Below are 22557 nucleotides of genomic sequence, written 5' to 3'. Positions count from 1 at the left end.
AGATTAATCTGCCACTAGTACTTCAACGGTTTCTCCCCGTTACAACAGTTTCGCCGTAACCACGATCCATGCAACTGAATCGAAATATCGGCAGAAAAGAAACTAAAAACGCGTATCGTGAGTACCCGTTACATATTAAAAATGAGTAGAGTAGTCACCCCGTCACAAAGAATGGACGTGCTCGACTAAACTCGAACCAATTAGTCATTCTCTGAATCACGTCGTGTAACGCGCGACACCTGTTGTGTCAGGTTACCCCAAACTTGAGACGTAGATAAGAAAAGCAAAAAGTAATGAATGGTTTTTAGAAAGCATTCTTACAATACTCGCTTGAGATGTATTTTTGGGGAAAGATACATTCGGTTTTGAAATGATCACAAATGATTCAGATTTTGAATTCACTGCGAATGTAAAATCAGTCGAATTCAGGGTTTTGTAGTCAAGAAAGAATAAACAGAACCGTTTCTCTACCTGTCCGTCTGTTCGTGTGTCTGTATGTCATTTTTGTATTAAATGTTTTTTTTAGTTTACATAATGTTATAACATAACTTTACTGAGGGAATCACGAAAACTAAAATAGGTGTCCAAGTTCTTCATCAACAAAACTCTAAGTTTTGCGTCACGTAAGCACTATCGTCCATTAATAAACGTTACATTCAACTGAATAATTATTTCCCATTCAATTACCAGTCTTAACAAAACAACGGATCTTACTTATTGTTATAATTGTAACCTTCATCAAAAAAGAAATGATAACCGAAAGCCAATGGACCGATAAATCTGCGGATTACTTAGCTCTTTGTTCGTCACACGGTAACAAGAAACTGTTGCGAATATTGAAGATAGTTGGAGCGTTAATCTTCAGAAGTGTCACGTGACACCGACTGGCTGAATGCCCCAAATCGGCTTTTTACTCGTTTATTTTTCCCCGAGGGTCGTTCGTTGGGGCAAGAAGCGCGGAAGTCACGGCCTATGAGTCTTGGGTCTCTGAATACTTGGGTATTCAATGTCGATTGTCCGCAGTTGATGAATGATCATGATTATGTCTCGTGATGGTAAATGATAAAGTAAACAATATAAATTTAAATGAGTAATTGATTGTCTATGGGAAATACTGTTTTGATCGTGTAATGTAATTTGTAAGCTTTAGTTTCAGGAGCAGCTACAATTTTCTTTTTTCCAAGCACATTTTTAATAGAAACTTATTCTAGTTGTGATTTTGTGTTGACTGTTCATTGCCATTGAACATTCCATACTATTTTTGAGAATCCCAATCATCTGTCCAAGGACACACTCACCGCAATCGATCGACCTTCGATAAATGCCCTTAATCGGTGTCGATCGATTAGTGTGTAAACTTTGGGTAAACGATGGAAGACCGATCGACGATGAACCTATCGTCGAAGTGTTTTAAACTGTATTCAGATAGGGATGTGGGCGGTGAAGATCGACGTCCACTGATTGGTATGATAACAAATAATGATTTATGTTGAATGGTCGATCTCGATTCTCTCGAACGACGATCGATCGATTGTTGTGTGGGCTCCTTAGACTTAAATCAAAAATCGAACAATGCTACCATCAAGTCCGGCTCAACTTGTCAGTTGACCGTGAATTGGCGAACAAGAAACAAAAGTTGGACGAAAACAAAACGGCACCAGCAAGTGTCCGTGACCGTGGCTTGCCGAAACCGAGAGTGTCGGATTTGGAGCGTGTTTGCGCAAACTCTAGGGTTGCCAACTTTATTTTCAAAATGATCATACTGTTCTTCCAAAAATAATCTACACTCCACAAATATATTATTTTAATAAAAATTTAAGACTTGTGAGAATTGTTAAATTTTTAATGATCTTTTGTTTGCAATAGATGTATTACGTTAAATAAAAAATACATTAAAAAAATTAGGTTTTATGATCTAAACATTTCCTTTTCGTTAAGAGTAATGAGAGAGACATAATTAGAAGAAAATTATACTTATTATAGTACTATTGGCAACCCTAGCAAGCCCACATTGCCGCGATGAGGCGCCACTTGCATCGAAGCAGCCGTCGCCAGGGCCGCACGACCTCGTGGAAATTCCTTAACGTGATGCACTTTGTTTTTTTTAAACATTGACCTTTCTGGACCCGTTGAGTATATTCCGGAACTGTTTTCCTCATGTGCAAATTTTATATAATAACATAAGGACGGGTTAACTCCCTGATCTAAATATGCCATGATTTTTTAGCTCTTTGAAACTGCATAATACTTGATAAGAACACTCGCTAAGCAAACAAACGAAAACGTAATCTATCCACAAGAACACCGACAATATCACAAATTTCACCCGGCCGGAGGCTGGCAGACGTTTAAATATTCAATAAATCAACGGCGAGCATGCAAGCAAATAGTCACATCATACCTTCACCTTAGCTACCGCGCTACGCTTCCGCGTACCACGCGTCACCGTTCACTTTCACTACCAGACGTGGGGGTACCGCCTGACTTAACTACGACAACCGACGCACTAACTACGCTAAAGTCGCACTTACAAGCAAATACCCAAGGCATAAACTCCAAACACACTTCAATACCTATGATTTTTAACGATCAACCTGATATCTCTTCGATTTGGACTCAGTGTGTCGTGTAGTAAAGCCGTGTTTTGATTGTAGATAACCTGGAGATGGCCTTCAAGGCCGCACGTAGTGAATTCGTAGTTGTTTACTTTCTATAGCGGTCAGTGGTCACAGCTTTTGGCGTTTGGGATTATGGCGTTAAGGTTTTTAAAGCCATTCAAGGTCGGACGTTTTTATATGGTGTTTTATCGAAAGTGAAAGGGGATAGGCTCAATGATCTCGAACTTGCGCTATTTTGAACACGTACATAGTATGACTTTGACTATATTTAGAGGTTTGTGAAAAGTGGATTCAGTTTTTGGAATCATTTCTTAAAGTACCGTACAGTGACTATGACTATTTACGATCTCTCAGATGCAGTGAGATCGTTATTTTAAAATGTACCTAAGTTATTTTGGTTCATCTTAACCTCAATCAGAATTTATCTGCGTATGTCAAGGATTTGTCGTATTTTTGTCGTTTATGCACAAGGCTGAATGCATAAAGCTTGCAACATTAATAACTTGCTGGATTGTAATATAAAACATGTTTGTTATGCCGGAAGTATATATGTTGACAATTTATTACACGTAACTTTATCGCTGCTACAAAATAAATAAAAACAAGTGATGGTTAAGAAAGTAAGCCTGAGCTTCCAAGTAAGGAGTTTATGGGATCATATTAATATTAATACTCGTAATACGTTTCATCAGTTGAAGTATTTATTTTAAAAATACATCCATCCATTTAATGACCGTCCCAGTAAGAACTTCAATGAATTATTTAGTAATAATTCAGATGATTATGAAAGATATGATTATCTGTTCATAAGAATAGGAGATGATTATAATATCAAAATTAATGATATAAACAAATAGTACATTACAATACGAGGACGAAAAATTTTTTTCTGACAAGTGTGAGTTTGCAGGCCGAGCCGCAGGCGAGGACTGCAATCACACGAGTCAGAAAAACATTTTTCGTCCGCGTGTTGTATAAAATTTTATATTACGGGGTCGGAAATGGGGGTTTTGCGCACGCGAAGCGTGCGTAAAACGTCAATTTACGCACGCCGTGATATAAATACGTTTACATAGTGGCTTCATTGAAAATCAGTACGTTTTAGAGTCGACGGTCGCGCACGCTTTGCATATTTCGTATACTTTCTCTTGGCACTTGCGCTTGCGAACGTGATTCAAGAAACCACCTGGATTCTACAACCTGATGCTATTCATTAGATTAAAAGCAGTAGTAGAAATATCATGCATTACATTTAATAGAAATTGCTTAAGTTCTCTTACAATAATTTCAGCAATAGGTGGTGTTGTTATAAGCGTCTATTTAATCCAATTTTTAACTTTTACGCATTGATTTTCCTTAACTGTAATTTCAACTAAACCTATTCCTTAATATATTTAAACAGGAAAGTCTACATTTTTTTTATTTCAGACATAGTAATGAATAAGAAATGCAATCAAGACAATGCAATGCAATGCAATTAAGGTTGCAATCATATTCGATATCTAAAAGATACGACTATAATAATTCATTAATAATAATGTTACATATTAAATCAGAATTATCATCTATTTTATTACTGCATCGATTATGTCACAAATTGGGTATTTCCATGCAAATTGGATAAGGATAAGGTTATTTTAGTTATCTTTCAAGTTTGTCTAATATGTTCATTATAGATTGTCTTTGATAAAATTGTAAAAAATGTTACGTCATCCAATGCTTCATTATTTTTAATGTTATCTCAACTTAAACAATGTAATGTAGAATTGTATTCTGTACTTACATTGAAGATAGTACTATGTCCTACAATAATATTATTTAAATTTTAAAACGTAGTACCAAGATCACTGTATAAACGGCAACCTTGGAAAGGGACTGCGTGCACGGAAATGTTTTTAACGATTATGTGATAAACAAACATTATCTTCATGGAAATTCTTCGTTCAATATAAACTTATCAGGCTAAAAATATAACGCGTAATTATGGGTATTTGCTAACAAAAATATAGTTACATGTACTAGATTACAGATATACATACCAAAAAACCTAACATTATTTTTTATGTTAATAAATTTATGACAATGATGATAATTTTCAATTTAGAACAATCACAGAAGATATAACAGATAGTACTGTAGATAATAACAATACTAAAGTTGTACTTAAAAAAATCACACCGTATATTGGTTCAAATAAAATGGTTTACAAAAATGAGGTTTAAAAAGAGCTTTGAGATTTCCTCGATGTAACTGTTGAATCTAAACATGGAACAAGCATTACAACTGCGGTTACGAGTCGACCTTCACATTTGGATATTGTTGACGGAGCGGAGTCAACATACCAGTTTGAAATCTGGTTATGCTCGTATAGCTAAAGCTGAAACCGTTGTTGCAAGTACAGATCTACTTCTGGTTGTGATAAAGTTTGTGGAGAACATTTATCAATAAGACTTAAGGACATGAGATTTTTTTTTAATTATAATCAACCGAAAAAGTCACCAGATTTAATTTTTGACTAAAATGAAAGTATGGGAAAGTTTCAGTATAAATTTAATCGCAGTCTAAAGTAGAGATAGTTATACTTTTAGATAACTAAAAGTTTTGTTGAAAGCAAATCATTAGAAATTGATTTCGTATTCGTAAACATTGAAACTGATTTTCCGCCTATCATTAGGAACATCGTTTTCCTCGTACTATTATTTGTAGTATTAACGAGCTTCTGTTTATACAGACAAAAGCTTAAAAATGTGTTTTTCAGTTTTGATTACAAATAAGCAGCTAAATCCGTATTCTTATTAAAAATAATAACCTATTGCTTCTTAAAAAGTTGTCCGTAGAGCTTTCAAAAGTGTAAAATTAAATAGTTTTAAAATATAACCATCCACTAGTTTGCAAAAGATTTTTTTATTTGGAGCTGCTACTGCCATACTAGACAAAGCATAAACGTTCAGAAACTATTCTACTGTTGTTTCATGATCGGGACCTTTACCTTGTAAACAGCTAACCTTCAGAAGATACATTATGAAACTAACGCTTTTTCCTTGCGTCCGTTACGATAGTCGTGTCGTAATCGTTACGTTCCCGCCCAATGAGACGGAACGCACTAACTTATATGAAGGAAAATAGTACGAATTCTAAATTCATTAGAGTCTAAACTTGATCACGGGACACAATTGAGGAAATAATCTCAGACATAAACTTAATAGAGGTCGTTTACGCCATTTTATTTATAATCAGTTTTCCGTTATTCAACGTGGAATTATGTTTGTTTTTCACAACAACGCGGATATTAAAAAATAATATAGTAAAACAATTAGACAGCTTATTGAGATGTGTTTTAAAGTTTTAAAATGTGCAAGTGTTACATCAACGCATTACTGTCCCACTGCGGGCGTAACACTCCATTTCATAATATTTTGGGTAGAGATTTTAATGTAACGCCAAAGCTTCAAATTACACTTTCAACTAACCTTATCTATCTCGAGATCACATTAGTTCCCAGATACGTCTTTAACATATCTGTTGGTTGTATATTTTATTTGACTATTAATGCAATCTTATTAATTAAGTATAAAGCAAAGAATGTTAAAGTTTTCGCATTTATATGTTTGTGCGTTTTTCTTTAGTTCTATAGTTCTCAATTGGATAAGCTATGTTAGTGGTTCTGACCACGATTCTATTACAACAGCTTCGCTATTATACTGATTTTTCTATAACCTAACCTAACCTAACCTAACATTCTTCTTATTTTAAACGACGTGTTAATAAATACTTCTAGAGTACTTAGACTTCAGGAGAGAGAAAGAAGTGTATTTAAAGTAGAACATTTCTATAGAACTCGCCCTAAAAGGCATGTAAACGGAACTGTGAGCAGAAGCTAGTGGAACATAACTCAGTATCCCTTGAGGCCGGAGTATAAATAGCTCGGGAAATAATAGACGCGGTAGACACTTGGCTCGGCGGCGACAAGGCGAAGGGCGCTGGGTGCGGTCCAGTACTAATATTACGCAACGCCACGTTTTGTTCGAATTGTAGTATCTGGTACTAGATCTTAAAAGATTTCATTGGAATTGGTGGGTACATGGTGAAAAGGATTTTTTTGAGGTTGGTAAAAGTTGGTAGAACCCTTTGTGGTTCGACTCCGGCGGCTTCACCGCCACACCTATTTCTGCCTAATAATAGCAGTGTTAGGCGCTGCTGTGTTCCGTTTTGAAAGGTGTGGAAAGGGAGACAGACTTTTCCGAGGCGTTCCAGCTTAGTCCTCAGGCGCATCTGTGGCCGACCTTAGGTAGGAATATCTAATCTTATCTGGGGTTGATTATAGATGTCCATGGGCGGCAGTAGCCACTTACCATCAGGTGGACTGCATGCTCGTCTGCTACTCCTATATTATAAAAAAAACAATACGGTCGAAATGAGAGGTAAATCACACCAAATCTATTTCTCGCCTGAAGTAATTCTGCGATTCAATGGAAGAGTATGAATTCCGGTTAACTTATATATAAGACCTTAGTCTTCAGATGATAACACATCTGTGATCGGGTTTAGCTAAAATTCCTGTTTCATATAAAGTTGGTGAGTGACATTTATCGACGGTAATATCACTTACCATCAATTATATAAAGTCACAAAGCTTTATTTGTAGCTTATTAAAAACGATTTTATACACGATATAACATGACAGAACATTACAATAACATATGACATAACTAACCATTAATATAACAAATCGACGTCAATGATGACAGAATTTTAATTAACTGTGTCAGTACATTTGTTATCGTGGCTGTATCGATCTCAGATCGATTAGCGGTGACCTCTACGTAATGATAACTTTTAAAAGACCTCTAACGGTTCCACTCGAGTGACATTATTGGTGCGGCTACTTCCGCATTTGAAAATAATAGATCCGGATAGTGCGTACGGCCTTTTACCTAATAGACTAAATTAAAGTCAAATGAAGGTATGGAAGCATAATTAATCCAGTTCAAGTCAATTTTAATCGACTTCAAAAAAGGAGGGTTTCTCAATTCAATTATTTTTCACTTTGTAGTGACATAAAAGTCGGTTGTATTTTTTTTTATAAAACTGAAATAGGTAAGAAGGTAGGTAGTAGATACAAACGAGCATACAGTCCATCTGGTGGTAAGTTATCAATGCCGCCCATGTAACTGATCCTATAAAGAAAAGGGGTTCTACCTAAAGCACTGAAGAGATAGGTTGTCGCACTAAGGATTATTATGGTCACCTCATAAGTCAAATGAAATCCAGTTTTATGGTACTCCAGTTGTAAGGTGTAAATAGGTGAATGGTTTTATCTTCTTTAAATTTGATTCTTTTTTCTCTCAGCTCTTTTGCCTATAAACTCATTAGCATACAAAATATTTTCTTCTTAGACTTCGAGGCCTGACTGTGTTACCGTTAAAGCCTTCAGTTTTACGGAGCTGCACATGCATATCTAAGACTACAACGGTACATTTTTTATTGTCAATTTATGTCAACTTATTTTAATCACCCGCACGAGAAATAAATCAACCTCTATGACGCCTCACACCTTTATTACACGATACCATAGAAATAAATTTAAATGCAAAAAGCACATGACATGCTTGATGGGTTACACAGGTGGAGTGCAGGCCAAACATGTGCACAATGCAGGTGCACACGTCATATGGCGCCATGGGAACATGCGAAGATATGCGCATGCGCATCTCAAGACGCTGTGAACGTATGGCACATTCTTTGGTAATTAGTGTCAGCAGATTAGATGAAATCGAATGTGACGTTCTGTGTTTTATAAAGAAAACCTGTAGTAAGTTTTTGTATGAGTAATGAGGCAATTACTATTGCCAATAATTATGCTCTCCTGGTGTTTAGTAGTTCCTACAACTCTACAGTCCATGGAAAGTCGGTCCAAATAAGACAAGATTCTGCCTGAAGTCGTGCACTGGTGGTTCAAAGACTAACTTAGAACGTCTCGTGTAAGAATCAATTAGGACAAGAACCCTAAGGTTGTACAGAAGTGGATCAAGGACTAAGAATACCTCATGAATATTTTTTTCCTTGTCACATCCGGCAAATCAGATCACAGCACTAACACCACATATTAGTTCTATGCTTGCTTGCATGCTTAATAAGTTTGGTCCCCAGTTTTGGTAACTTAATAACAAATTGAAGACTCTTAGATCTAATGGAAACCTTAGGTAAATTATGTTAGGAGAACTCTGACCGTCTAGAGTCATTGATATCAGAGGCATTTTCTATCCTAAGTTTGTTGTTAGAGAGAGCATGAAACAAGCTCAGGTGTTTGACCACAAGCGCACGCGGCGGAATGTTCCTACAATCTAACCCTGAACTATAACTACAAATATGTATAATTAGATCATTACATATAGAAAAATACTAAAACTAGTCACACAAAGAAATACATTATTTAAGTCAACCTATTATTGTCCTACTTTTGAGCAAAGCTCTTCTCTTAGTTTGAGAGGAGTTTAGAGAACTTTTTTTACGAATACTCAGGTCGAATTTCTACAGGTTCGAATTTTTACGAATTCGTAGGTCTCCTCACGATTAGTTTACTTTACTTTACATGTGCATAACTTTAAACTTATACAGGGGTTTTAAAATACAAAATTTCACGTCTTGTCCCAACGGTTTGAGTTGCGTTGTGTTGTCTGTCGGCCACATTTATAAGTTAGAACAGAAAGTTGTAAAAGCAAAGAAAAACGTATTTTTATTAGAAAGTAGGAAGCTGAACTTCCTTATCTTAAAAGCATAGGTGCTCTGACCGTCAAACCAACAGGAATGACACGACTTACAAACATAATTTATGTAGATCGTATACAGGATCAACCAATTACATCTCCACCTTGAGACCAAGTGTTGATGAGCTGACGTGTGGAGGGAGCTAGCGGGAAGTGCATAAGACCTTTGTCCTGGAATTGATTACGAAACAGGACGAACCGCTTACAATTCCAATACACACAGATTCTGATCTCCCTTGAATGTAAGAGGGGGCTAGGAAGTAGGGATTGGGATTGTTTCGAAAAATATCGATTTTGAAATGAGAAAAGGAATCTAAAGAATAGATACGTAAAACTATGAAGGTCTAGTTAGAAGATCGATCTTACTAAAATCGATCGTCGATTTATTATGTTGTACCTCTGAGAATATATCGTAAAACTAGAGAAGCAGTCCAATAACAAAAAACCCGGCTTCTTAAAAATATAGCCTATGGTAACTCCCTCAATTTTAACGAATATATGTCATATGTTAAAATTCGTCTAGTCATTTGGGCTCCAGTGCGTGCCAAATAATAGATACACATAATATTGATATGCTTATACATACGCTCGAAAGACATTACCATCTTAAGTTACCAAAAATGGGGAACCTTGGGTTAAAAAGGTAAACGCGAAAATAAAAGATTTTTTAGAGACATTACAATCGAAAAATCAATCGTTTATTTTTCTGTACCTGGAATCCATTTGCTAGATCGATTCATTACTTATTAAAAATCGAAAAATCGGACCAAAAAATCGATATATCGGTTTATCGATCTGAGATCGCAATCCCTAGTAGGAAGCGACCGGCGGCAATTTTACAATCACGCCACTGATGATGACTGGTGGCGGGACGCGCGCAATTGTGAGTGCATCAGGTATGCACACGTGGGTGGTGGTTGACACTCATGGGAACCAAGGTCGGCTGATGATGTTCCGGTTTTTGTGTAACTTAGAAGGGCTTGAATTTCTTGTGGGTACTTGCATGTATGGAAAGAATAGTTCTAAAATACTGTTGGGTAACAAATATGGCTATTTGACGGAAAATAGAGTCTGTCGTCTATTTACTCGACTACCGCAAAGGGTTTGACGAATTTTAACGTATGGAGTGTCGTTGAATTCATTTTAATCGTGGGAATATCATACGATTATTAAGCAGTGTTTTTTTATAATAATTGCCAGTTAACTTGTCAAAGGTTTTAAATTCATTTCGTTTAAGTCGTTTTACAGATTATTACAATACATTTGTACAATACATATGACGATCATTTAATACAATAAATTTAATTTGATTACAAATTCTTAGTCCTTTTACTTTCTTATATTTATATGATTTTTTTTCATTCTAAGTTCTTTACAGACAGAACCACCGCTACCTTTTATACTGACCCAAACTATAGGTTATGTCTTATTTATTCTGATTGACTAACATAAACTTATTTTCAAATTCATATTTGCTAATGTATTTCTTGTAAACGCAGCCTATAAATGAAAATACATAAATCATATCACATTACAATGATCATGACAATAATTATAACATGTCAATAACTGTCCTAGCTTCAAAACACCTTAACCATATTAAAAACTTCATGAAATTTAAAACCAGTAAAGTGTTTTATTTTTAGCCACAGTTAAATTTTGTTACACACGTTATACGAGTAGTTTTGAGGTAAATTCCAACGGTTTGGCAGACGTTCCCACTGCTGACCTCGTCCATGACGGACCACATAGCCCACGTTGGGGCAGGTTCGACATGACGTGTTCGTGTGACCTTGTCGGAACAACTTTCAACCCGGAACACCCGTTTTAGGGTTTACAGCCGGTGGATTTTATACTGCCCATATATGGTGCGGATGATGGTTTGGTGTTGGCACGTGATGTGTTAGCCCTTAGCTCTGTGATTATTGGTGGTACATTCAGAAGGTCTGGGTTCAAAGCAACAAGCAAGGCAATAAGTTGGCAAGGTTTGGACAAGTAACGAAAAAAGTTAATTTAGTTAAGTTAACCTGAATGACTTATCTCTTTAATGTGTTTAAAAATGTGTAGACTCTACCTAAATGTATTTGATCATTGTGGTGGACCATAGCCCTTCCTCATTCTTAGTAGGGATCCATGCCCAGTATTGGGTAGTTAATAAATGCTAATATTATTTATCAAAAGCTAAGTCTAACTACAAAATTTAATTAATTGCACAGGTCGTTCTAAAACTATCTAATTTGGAATATATCGCTTGTTCCTCATTAAATACTAGATCACAAGTCTTACTTGTGTAGTACTACATGATTTAAAGTGCAAACATTACACGTACCAATTAAGTCAAAGTAATTCAATGAGTTAAGCTTAATTGCCGTGTATGAGAATGATTTAACTAACAGCTTAAAGCGTCGGGGAAAACCATACACGCTTCAAGTAGGTAAGACAGTTATCTCAAGGTCTACTAAGAAACGTAAATAAAATCTTTATATTCCAAAATAAATAATCCACAAGGTCTCTGTCTGTACTTATCGTGGAAAATATCTTAGAATAAAAAAATAGACTAAGCTGACGAGTACTGATCTGCCTCAACGTTTTTGATGAACAAACAAGCATTATTTGTTTAGTTGTTATCGCTAGTGGAAAAATATGCTATATATACGTGGTCGGACCTTGAGAAGGCACTTACGAATTGAGCCGGCCCGGCTCGAGGCCGCGCCGCCTTCCGTCCAGTGATAAACACGGCGTGTGTGTGTGCGTGATGAGATCAATCTAGTTATAGGTCAGCACTCAGAATAAAAATGTAGACTTCGCCTCCCGGTCAAAATGTGTCCTAACAATTATGATTTTATACAAATAACGCACACGGTCAAGACATATAGATTGCGTTTAGTACAAAGCAAAATTTCGAATAAGGCATTCGTTTATTAAAAATATGTTTTTGAACGTCGTTTAATGAGTTAATCTAATTCGACATTACTAAAATAATTCAGACTCGCACCGTTTATGAAATTTACTAAAGTAACTGAGTGCCACTGTAAAGTAAAGGTTAGTTAGTTTAAACTAAGTTGCACTTGGCAAGTTGTCTAGAATGTACGAGGCGTCATCTTCTTTTTTTATCTGAGCATCAATATAAATAATTGGAAAATATGCGTCTAGGTACATTGTATAACCGAGTTTTCATTGACAATGAAACTTCTGGCATTCAAATGTCCGTTACGAAGCAACGAACAAGTAACAGAATAGACTAGACATTTCATACTTTCTGAATAACAATCAAATAGACCATGCAATAAATGACTGATCAAATGATAAGTCTTAGGATCTGAATCCAAATTTATCATTTACAAGCTGAATCGACAAACGTTGTGTTGCCATATAAATAAAAAAATGTTAAGGGTGAACAACCCTTATCACTTAGGGGTACGAAAAATAGATAGTAATAGCCGATTCTCAGACCTACTGAATATGCATATAATTTGGTGAAAATCGGTAAAGGCGTTTCGAAGGAGTACGGTAACTAACATTGTGACACGAGCATTTTATATATAAGATATGATTTAAGTTTTCATGAATTACCGGGAATCGAACCCGGAACCCCATGTTCGACAAAAATTGCATGGTCTTCATCGATATCTGTACCCTTACCAGGAGTTTTTACGTTTCGACAAATATGACTGTTTTGGTATTTGTTTACGTATTTGCCCATACTATTTCCAATCAGCGCCCCTAGTGGATTATATCAGAACTTGGAAATTGTATGGGCCAATACGTAAACAAATACCAAAACAGTCATATTTGTCGAAACGTAAAAACTCATGGTAAGGGTACTGGTTTATGAAGTATTCTTTAAAATAGGTCCTTCAGTAATTATACTACCAAGCATTAATATAGTATGGTGCCGTGAACTCTGGGCTCAATATTTTAAATATTTTGTTGAAATATCAATAAATATGTAGTAAACTAAAAAAAAAAAGCAGTGATAGCCTAGTGGTTAAGAAACGCGGCCTCTCGATCGAGAGGTCCGAGGTTCAAATCCCAGGCACGCACCTCTGATTTTCAAATTTATGTGCGTATTAGAAATTAATTATCGCTTGCTTAAACGGTGAAGGAAAACATCGTGAGGAAACCTGCATACCTGAGAGATTTATAAAAAAAAAACCTCAAAGGTATGTGAAGTCTACCAATACGCTCTTGGCCAGCGCGGTGGACTATGGCCTAATCCTTCTCATTCTGAGAGGAGACCCGTGCTCAGCAGTGGGACACAGTAATGGGTTGATGATGATGATGATGTAGTAAACTTACCCGGCAAAAACTTCATCGGGTACAAGAAAACTGACAGGGTCGCGTTTGAACACATTTGGTGGTTAGTTCGACTGTCACTGCACTCCTCCTGAAACAAAGAAAGGTAATATTAACATCATCGTGGAAAAATGCATAAAATGTTGCGTTGTTAAATCCATACTGAAATCGTGAATTTAAGTGTAACATGTACGTAGCCGTGATAGCCTAGTGGTTAAGATACTCGGCCTCTCGATCGAGGAGTCCGAGGGTCAAATCCCAGGCACGCTCCTCTGATTTTTATTATCTGTATTAGAAATTAATTATCACTTGTTAAACGGTGAAGGAAAACATCGTGGGGAAACCTGCATACCTGAGAGATGTATAAAAAAAATTCAAAGGTATGTGAAGTCTACCAATACGCACTTGGCCAGCGCGGTGGACTACGGCCTAATCCTTCTCATTATGAGAGGAGACCCGTGCCCAGCAGTGGGACAGTAATGGGTTGTTGATGATGACTGATAATGTACGTACGAGTAGCAATCTAATAGGATGAGAGATCTGTGCAAGTAGCATAGAGTCCTATCCACAGACCTATATCTAAATAGATGACACATGTACCTTCATTTGTATGAAAACCAAGCGTGCCACTTTTATCCGATCGACTGACACTTGTCAAGAAAGATTTAGAGATGTGCATTGTTAATTCTCCGTCAGAGAGAAAATCGTTTCAAAAGTCGATTCGGTTCTGCTATAAAAATCGATTTTGAAATCGAAAAATCGAAGATAGATTTTCGAGAAATCGATCGTCTAGATTTATTTTACTAGTGCTCTGCGAATGTTTTGGTAAAAAAGTCGCCGAATCATCATTATCAAAATCTACCGTGTCGTCCATAAATTTAGTCAACAAAATAAAACAAGATGTCTACGGAAAAAAGATTTAATACAAAATAAATATTGCTTAAACATTTATTAAATTCTGGTGTTAAAATAGTCTCAGCATGGGGCCAACTGAAGTCCTTCGACTTCAGTAGACCCCGTGTATATGCCGTATTATAAATGGATAATAGACCTAGAAAAACTTATATTGCTTCATTTTTTAACATAAGAACAAATACATATAATGATAAATAAAAACACTTGCTACACCAAGGTTGCTTACACTGTTTTATATACATAGTTCTCATAGAAAGTTGTAAACATATCGTTATTTGATTATGGCGATGGTGCGTAGGCGCACTCGCAATCGCAATAGAAACCTGTAAATTTAATGGTAAATATTAAAAAAAGAACAAAAAACATTAACATGATTAGAATAAAAAAAATATGTTACAAAATATTTATTAAGACAACATTATTATTCATCCATTTCGAAAATCGATTAAATAATCGAGAACAAGAAACTGGCATATACAACCCCAGGTACTCATTTTGAAATAACCAATGACAAACATCTTTAAGCAACAAGATGAAATATCGATCGTTTTACTTTTCATTGCGTGTTTTAATACAGAAGCTTTACAACTTTGTAACCAAAATTTGCAATGGATTAAAAATTTGATAAAACACACTCAGTAACTAATTGTCATTGTGAAACCACAACAAATTTTAAATAATTAATTATAAAATTAATAACACATATTTTAGGAAAAACGGTACTTACGTATGAAAGGAAATATTTTCTTTATCGCGGCTACTTTTACTTGTAGAATTTACACAATTTATTATAGCGCAATTCGGCATGTTTATTGCTGTCAATTGACATCCGATGACAACAAATGTTACTTTCGGACTAAATGACATTTCATCGAAGTGAGCTGAATCCACTTCCTTTAACCCGAGTTTTGGCCACGCTAATACGTACACATGCGGGATCTATTAAGATATAGATCTGTGGTCCTATCCATTTATGCCACATCTTTGCTTTCCTAATGGACTAAGCTATAATGCTATTGTATGAGTTTTAGGTCGCTTGTTATGTCGCTTGTTATGTTAGGTATGTTTGATCCGAAATGAAATTTAGAATCCATTTGCGCTAGTGACGATAGTGTAGGTGTAAACAATATAAATACCGAGGAGTGGTGCGCTGCTCCCTTCGGCGACCGGTCGTCCTTGATGCACACACTCGTGACTCCCGAATAGGTCCTCAAGACCTCCGTAATAAATATATACTATACTAGTGGTGCCCGCGGCTTCGCCCGCATTTTAAAGAAATAATATGACATACACAAAACGAAAAAATTGTACCTGCATTGGAATGACAGTGGTGACATCTGTCGAAAATTGGTCTTACCAAATCCCAAACCCTCGTGGGCTCTTGGATAACAACTTTGCTAAAGATCATCACTTGATCAAATACTTAGTTTCCGATTCTATAACTACTTACGAATTAAAAATTAATTAAAAAAACCTTTTCCCCCGGACTAAATTGTGAATCTAAACCATTCTCAAGTCCCCTTGAACACACACAACAAATTTCATCAAAATCAGTCCAGTCGTTTAGGAGGAGTTCAGTGACATACACACGCACTTAAGAAATATATATATAAAGATACGTCCCGTGACGAATTCCGAATGCGGTAGGTGTTTAAAGGGCGTTTGTATAATTATATTTTAGTGTTCATGGAACACATATAAGATTATCATAGTGCCAGTACTGGTAATGCATGTGGCATCAGTACAGCATGTGCAGCATAAATGGACTGACATCGATTTCAGCGACTTAGAGAACTTTTACAAAATCTGTCATTCGAAAGCAACGGTAACTAACAAATGTTCGTTTTCTACTTCTCTTACATTAGTCAGTAGAGAACGCAGCGCAACTGTAACGTGCGTGTAGTAGAGCTACATTTAGCAACGACACCCGATACGATCAATTATCTCCCTTATTATCGTAGCTATAAAGGTCACACGGCACTTCATGGCGTAAATACGTATCGGTTGGATCGTACGCCTATAGACTAGATTCCGTGTAGACTATGGTTCCGTATATTCTCTACATCAATTAAAGGCTTGTTACTAACGCGGTGTTGCTTTCTGATTTATTGTCACTCGCTGTGTGGCCCGTTTGCATCGTGGTAATTGATCTGTGTTTTAAATGTTTTGGTTAATTACACAAAACAAACCCAAATTTAAGTATTGTTACTTATCGTGTCGCACTGCTGGACAAAGATCTGCTTTCGGAGTGAAAGTAGTTATTATCTTACGTTTCCTACAGTAATCTTTAAAATTCCTGAGACTATACTTCTTTCTTTTAAATAGGCCGAAGATGCAGAAAACTTTTAAATAAAAATCTAGTTTAATCGGAAAAATACAAACGACACCTTGAAAATGAATCCGTTTTGTTACATCGGATAGAAATCTATATTTATATTTTTCCGATTTAATATTTTAATCCATCATTACATAACTTTTCACATATACATAGTTTTTCACAACTTTAAAAATATGTCAATTAATTTCACAAAATGAGCCGGTTAAAAGTAAACATTGACAACAGCATTTGCGAGCCTCAATCACAAAAAACTTTAATGTCGCATTATTCTCGAGTATCGTGTATGTAATTTGCAATCATAATGATTACCAACATTCTGGGAAGCTGAAATTGTGGCTTTGGTTACCCCAACGTGTGTTTACTTGTAATCGAGTGTGATCCCAACTAATTTCGCCACCTTCAAGTCTGCTTTTATTTACCAACAAGTTATATTTTTTGGTAATTGCGTTTGCTTTATAAGTATGCCGAAGTTCATAAAGGTTCCATTATTTGATGAGTCAGTTAATTTATTTGTAATGGAGTTCCGAAATGTCCAATATCAATTAAATATTAACTTTACTCGTAAACTAATTCCAGAATTCACTGTTTATCTAATGCGGTTTTTTAACACCCTTTAATCCCGTATAGCCTCCCTCGGTATAGCCTCCCTCTAAGTAAGGGATAAAGCATTTTCCACCATGCTACCTCAATGCCGATTGGCATCCGAAAGTGCGGGTTAGTACCAACCCATATCAGATGCTTACTAACCATTGAAAAGGCTTTTCTTAAGGTTTATGGCATTAATAACGTACGAGACTGACTTTCCCATCTACTTCCTTTTTAAAACTGAATGATTCATTGTAATAAATATAATCAAGATACGATGTAATAATTTTATCAAACACTAGTACTCACCTAAGATTAGAAAAACATCAATTTTAATATTGATTCCTTTTAATATTTCAATTGGCTCACTCGAAACAATCGGTACCTTTTCTAGCAATTAACATAATTAATTGTGAATAGATTATATAGGCATCACTCGAAACATACTGATAATGTTTCTATACGATAACGGTACAATGGCGTTGGTACCGACGCGAGGTGGTGGTAACCGGATGGGGCTGGACCGGTCTGGTAACACGTGGCGTGGAGGGCACTTGTGGTGATAAACGGCGGGATGATTTCGATCACCGATGTCTCGAGTTGTCTAACTTGAACACTTATTTCCTGGTTGACGCTTAGCACAAAATTTGTGAAAGTTTGTCAAAATTTTTAAAATATTCGATTTTGCATATAATTATTTAGCTATTTGATACATAAACGATGAAAACATGGAAACCTACAGCGACTTTCGAGAGTTCTCTAAAGAAGTCCTCAAAATTCCCAATCCCAATTTGCACTTGACCGTTGTACTGAACTATGACCTATAAAGCCTTCACATTCGAAGATCCGTGCTCAGCAAGGCACAGAAGGTAATTGGTAGAGGGTGGTATTCCCGGAGCGCTATGACGGGGGCTCTTCAAAAAAGTGTAAAAAGAGCTCTACCCCAAAGCCGGCGAAGAATTGGCGACTCTGGTGTTGCAAATATCCATAGGCGACAGTGACTGCTTTCCATCAGGCAGCCCGTCTGCCTCATCGTGTAGGTATAAATAGAAAAAAAGATAATGACGGTATATTTTCCTTCAGGTGATAACCCGCAGCGCGTCAGGAGTGCGGGGGGAGCTGCACGCGAACCTGGTGGCCTTCGACAAGCACTGGAACCTCGCGCTCACGGACGTCCTGGAGGTGTGGAAGCGGAAGGCCCTAAAGAAGAGAAAGATTCCACCGGCGCTGGGTAAGAGATACATCTCAAATATCTTTTTTTTATTTTATCAAGTATAAAGTTAAAGTTAGCAAAGTCTCTAGCTGCTGAATATTAGGTAAATGCAAGGATTCAGATGAAAAATAACAGTTTCGGAGTACATTCTATTGAAGCACTTGTATCATTTTGTGTGAGCGCCAAAGTAGATTTCGTGAATGTAGAGAATGCATATCTTATATGTTATGTAATGTTGAAGTATATTTGCATGTTTTTATATTGCAGACTCTACAATTTTAGTCTATTTTATTTTGTGTTCTTTTATTTTTGGATATGAAAGTTTATGCGTTTTCTACATAGTGCAATGAAATTTCCTATTATGTACACTTCTTTACCAATTTACTGGCCTAGGAATTTTAAAAACCTAACCTGACCAACATCAATTTTCTCCAGGTACACGCGTCCCCAAAGGTACAGCGGCGGGCATATCCCCCGTGCCGGTGGTGACGGAGACACCCCTCGGCGGGGGTGTGTGGGAGTGCACCAGACACATGGCCCAGATCATGGTGCGAGGGGAACATGTGGTGCTCATTAACGTTGTGGAGCGATGAGCCTGGATGAGGCATCAGGGAAATACATTTTGCAGCACTAGTGGTAGACATGACATTGCCTGACTATGTACAACAAGAGTAAATATTAACACATTTAATAAGCAATAAAAATATGCTTTTTAGTGTAGGAATTCTTGTTCGCGAGTAACTTAAAAACACACTTTTTATGTAATTAACTGTATAATAAGTAATTAGAAAAAATATTTATAACACTCGAAAAAATAGGATGAAATCCTTAAGGTTCCGCATGCCAGGCTGGTATATTGTCAGTCATCAGAGATTTGCATAACTGAATGCCCAGCAGTGGGACTGAAATGGATTGCTTACAAACTGGATTTAGGCGACTGCAACCATAACTTCATTTTGCACAATATCTTGCAGGTATGCTATTAAATTCAATCTTATTCATGCTGCCGATAAAATACTTGTTGAAACCTAAAGCCTTCACTGTATTTGATACGCACTTGAGTCTTCTTAATTATATTTAAATGTATTTAAGAATATAAATCGAGCTGATGTAAGATTCGATCAAATAGTATGACGTCATAACACCGAATACAGTGTAACAACAAACAACAACATTTTAACAAGTTATATGGATATCAAATTTTCATTATATTTGTGTAATTTGATATGTGTATTTGTCAAATCGCATTATTATGTAGTGTTGGCTAATTTAGTTTAAGTTTAATCTTTAAAAAACGTTTTCAAAGGTATGCGAAGTCTACCAATACACACTTGGCCAGCGCGCTGGTCTATGGCCTAATTCTTCTCATTCTAAGAGGAGATCCGTGCCCAGCAGAGGGACAATAATGGGTTGGTGATGATGATGCTGAGTTTAAGATGGATGATTAAAATAAGCACATATCTCAATTAATATTAAACTTTATATCTTTACGAATAGACAGTAGGATTTTAAAGATTAACGCTTATAATGTTTTACTAGTGTCGCCTGCGGTTAAAACAGGGTATCAGATCCTTATGTTACATTTAAAAAGTTATTTAATAAGTTTTATCCCATTTAAAAATCTCTAGAATTTTAAATATTAGCAAAACGGAACAAACAACCTCTTTGTTTTTGTAACATTACATCAAATATATTTTATTGTTTCACAAGAGAAAATCTCTTCAAAAGCATACACCATTATTTTATTACCTATTTCTTAAAATGAAAGTAATAAATTAGTTTAATATGAAAATAATACCAAAATTGTATTTTTCAATTTTACGACAAATGAGTTTAAATTAAAAATATAGGTACTTACCAAAATATATTTTTTTAATTCTATCATATTCGATTTTAAATCTATTTTACCTTTAACACATCTGGAGGCACGGCAGTGCCTCCGCCAAGTCGAGCCAAAAGAAGCGGCACGGCCGTACCATACTTTTCCCGAAGCAATTCGGCCCATTTTTGACCCCCTGTAACTTCGTTGCATATGAAGCTAGAAGCCTGAATTTTCAGGAGCCAAGCAAGCATTGTATAGACACGGTACATTTCAAATTTCATGCAATTTGAACCAGTAGTTTAAGAATTACAAGTAGTTAAAGTTCGTAATTTTGTCACTCACTCACTGACTGACTGACCGATCATCAAAAGTTTAAGGCACTTCCAGCAGACATAGAACGTTGAAATTGAGGGTACAATTAGTGTTTAGTATATAACTCATGGAAAAACTAAAATATTTTGCAATTTCTGTCCAGTTATCTAGATACACCAACTACATTAAATAACTTTGTATCCTATATAAGTTATATAGGATTACAAAGTTACATTTGCAGTTAATGAATCTGTGTTTCTGTCCGCGAAATGTACGAGTAGTAGGGGAGCCCATGATGTTAAATGGGTAGAAACTCGAGCGTCAATAGGACGTATACGATTGTGTAGATTACACGTTAGAGTGAAGAGAAGGTTGTGTGATATTTTTCGATTCACCGTGGAAATAGCTTCTAGATGATTCGAAAAATGTAAAAAGCAGAGTCAGACATACTCAAGGCGCGGAAGGTTAGTGATAGAGTATATATCTCTGATGCCGGAAATATGTTTATCTGCTGGTTTGCATAGGGGGACAGCCATACGAGAGGTAAAAATGGAAAAAAAGTAACCAGCACATTAGATTTTCAAAGGGGATATGAAGTTACCCCAGATGAGTCCCCCATTCGAAAGACTGACGATTCGATTCGAAAGACTGTCAGTGACTCTTCGAAAATGCAAAAAAAAACGTTATCTTGACACACTCGAGGGCGTAAGATTATTATACAGGAAATTCCAGCTGATGTTTTATGTTGCAGCTGACGATTTAGTGGAGGGGTTTTTTATATTGACGATTTGAAAAAAAAAACAGAATGAGAATATATAAAGAATAATGTATTTTCCATAAAATTTGCCTTTTCCTTTAGTTTGTTGTACACCATTACTTTCCAGGGATCCATGCTAATAAATGGCGCTATCAGATAGTGCATATTTTCTAGCATTATTTCCTTTGTATTAAAAAAAATACCGCACTCGAGTATGTCCAGGTATAGATTTTTTGCAACCTTATTACTCCCTAACGCCGCCCTCAAACCATCAGATTATAAATTTATTGTTTTCAGCATGTAATTAAGCTACTATAGATAATACGATTTTTTATTAATAGTCTGATGGACTTCCCTGGTTGAACCCCCCAAATGGATAGTTTAAGATACTCTATAGGATGTAAGGTATCTCCCATATCTTAATCTGCCGCGTTCGAGTCACTCTCGAAATCCCGTCTTGGGCTCCCCTACTATTATAGGCGACGTCAATTGTTTTTATTCTCGAGATAAAAGACGTTTTCAATTCCAACTTCAATTTAAATTCAATTCAAATAATGGGTGAAGTGCGAATCGAACTCGTACGTACACTGAGGGTTCCGTACCACAAAAATATTTGTTTATTTTATTTTTATTTTTACTAATTGATGTTATAGCAGCCATATAATGCATTGTGAACATTTCAAATGAAAAACGCTAAAAAATAGCAGGTCCTTATATGTTTGTCTCTGTAGTTCCTGGACTAAAAAAGGGTTACGATATCCCGTGCCTGTCGTAAGAAGCGACTACAAGGGGGCTTCCGAAGTTGGGAGTGGCAACAGGGAGCTCGAACCGTCCAATAAGTGTCCCCGGGAAGGACGGCGGTATGTGTAGTCGCATACCGTCGTGAACACCGGATAGTTTAGGAGGAGCGAAAACTGTTCTCCCAGGGCAGAGC

General features: G+C 36.3%; 2 protein-coding genes across 3 annotated transcripts in view; one reads left to right on the top strand and one right to left on the bottom strand.

The window, feature by feature from the left end:
- The window catches only part of Lsm11 (U6 snRNA-associated Sm-like protein LSm11), a 55351-nt gene extending 34706 nt beyond the window's left edge, over window positions 1-20645 (top strand). The window contains exons 3-4 of the mRNA XM_073079283.1: window positions 18603-18750; window positions 19168-20645. Of these exons, the coding sequence (XP_072935384.1) occupies window positions 18603-18750; window positions 19168-19325 (306 nt within the window). The 3' untranslated portion in view covers window positions 19326-20645. The remainder of the gene's footprint in view (window positions 1-18602; window positions 18751-19167) is intronic.
- Window positions 1-22557, bottom strand: part of Eip74EF (Ecdysone-induced protein E74) — a 276463-nt gene that overhangs the window by 199270 nt on the left and 54636 nt on the right. For both annotated transcript variants that reach the window (XM_073079272.1, XM_073079274.1), the window contains exon 2: window positions 13685-13772. The gene's annotated coding sequence lies outside the window, so the exon portion shown is untranslated. The remainder of the gene's footprint in view (window positions 1-13684; window positions 13773-22557) is intronic.

Source organism: Epargyreus clarus, unplaced genomic scaffold (assembly GCF_041222505.1).
Source record: "Epargyreus clarus isolate Ecla_fem2 unplaced genomic scaffold, WU_Ecla_fem_2.2 ptg000014l, whole genome shotgun sequence".
Taxonomy (NCBI): domain Eukaryota; kingdom Metazoa; phylum Arthropoda; class Insecta; order Lepidoptera; family Hesperiidae; genus Epargyreus; species Epargyreus clarus.
This window is presented reverse-complemented; position numbering and strand designations above follow the sequence as displayed.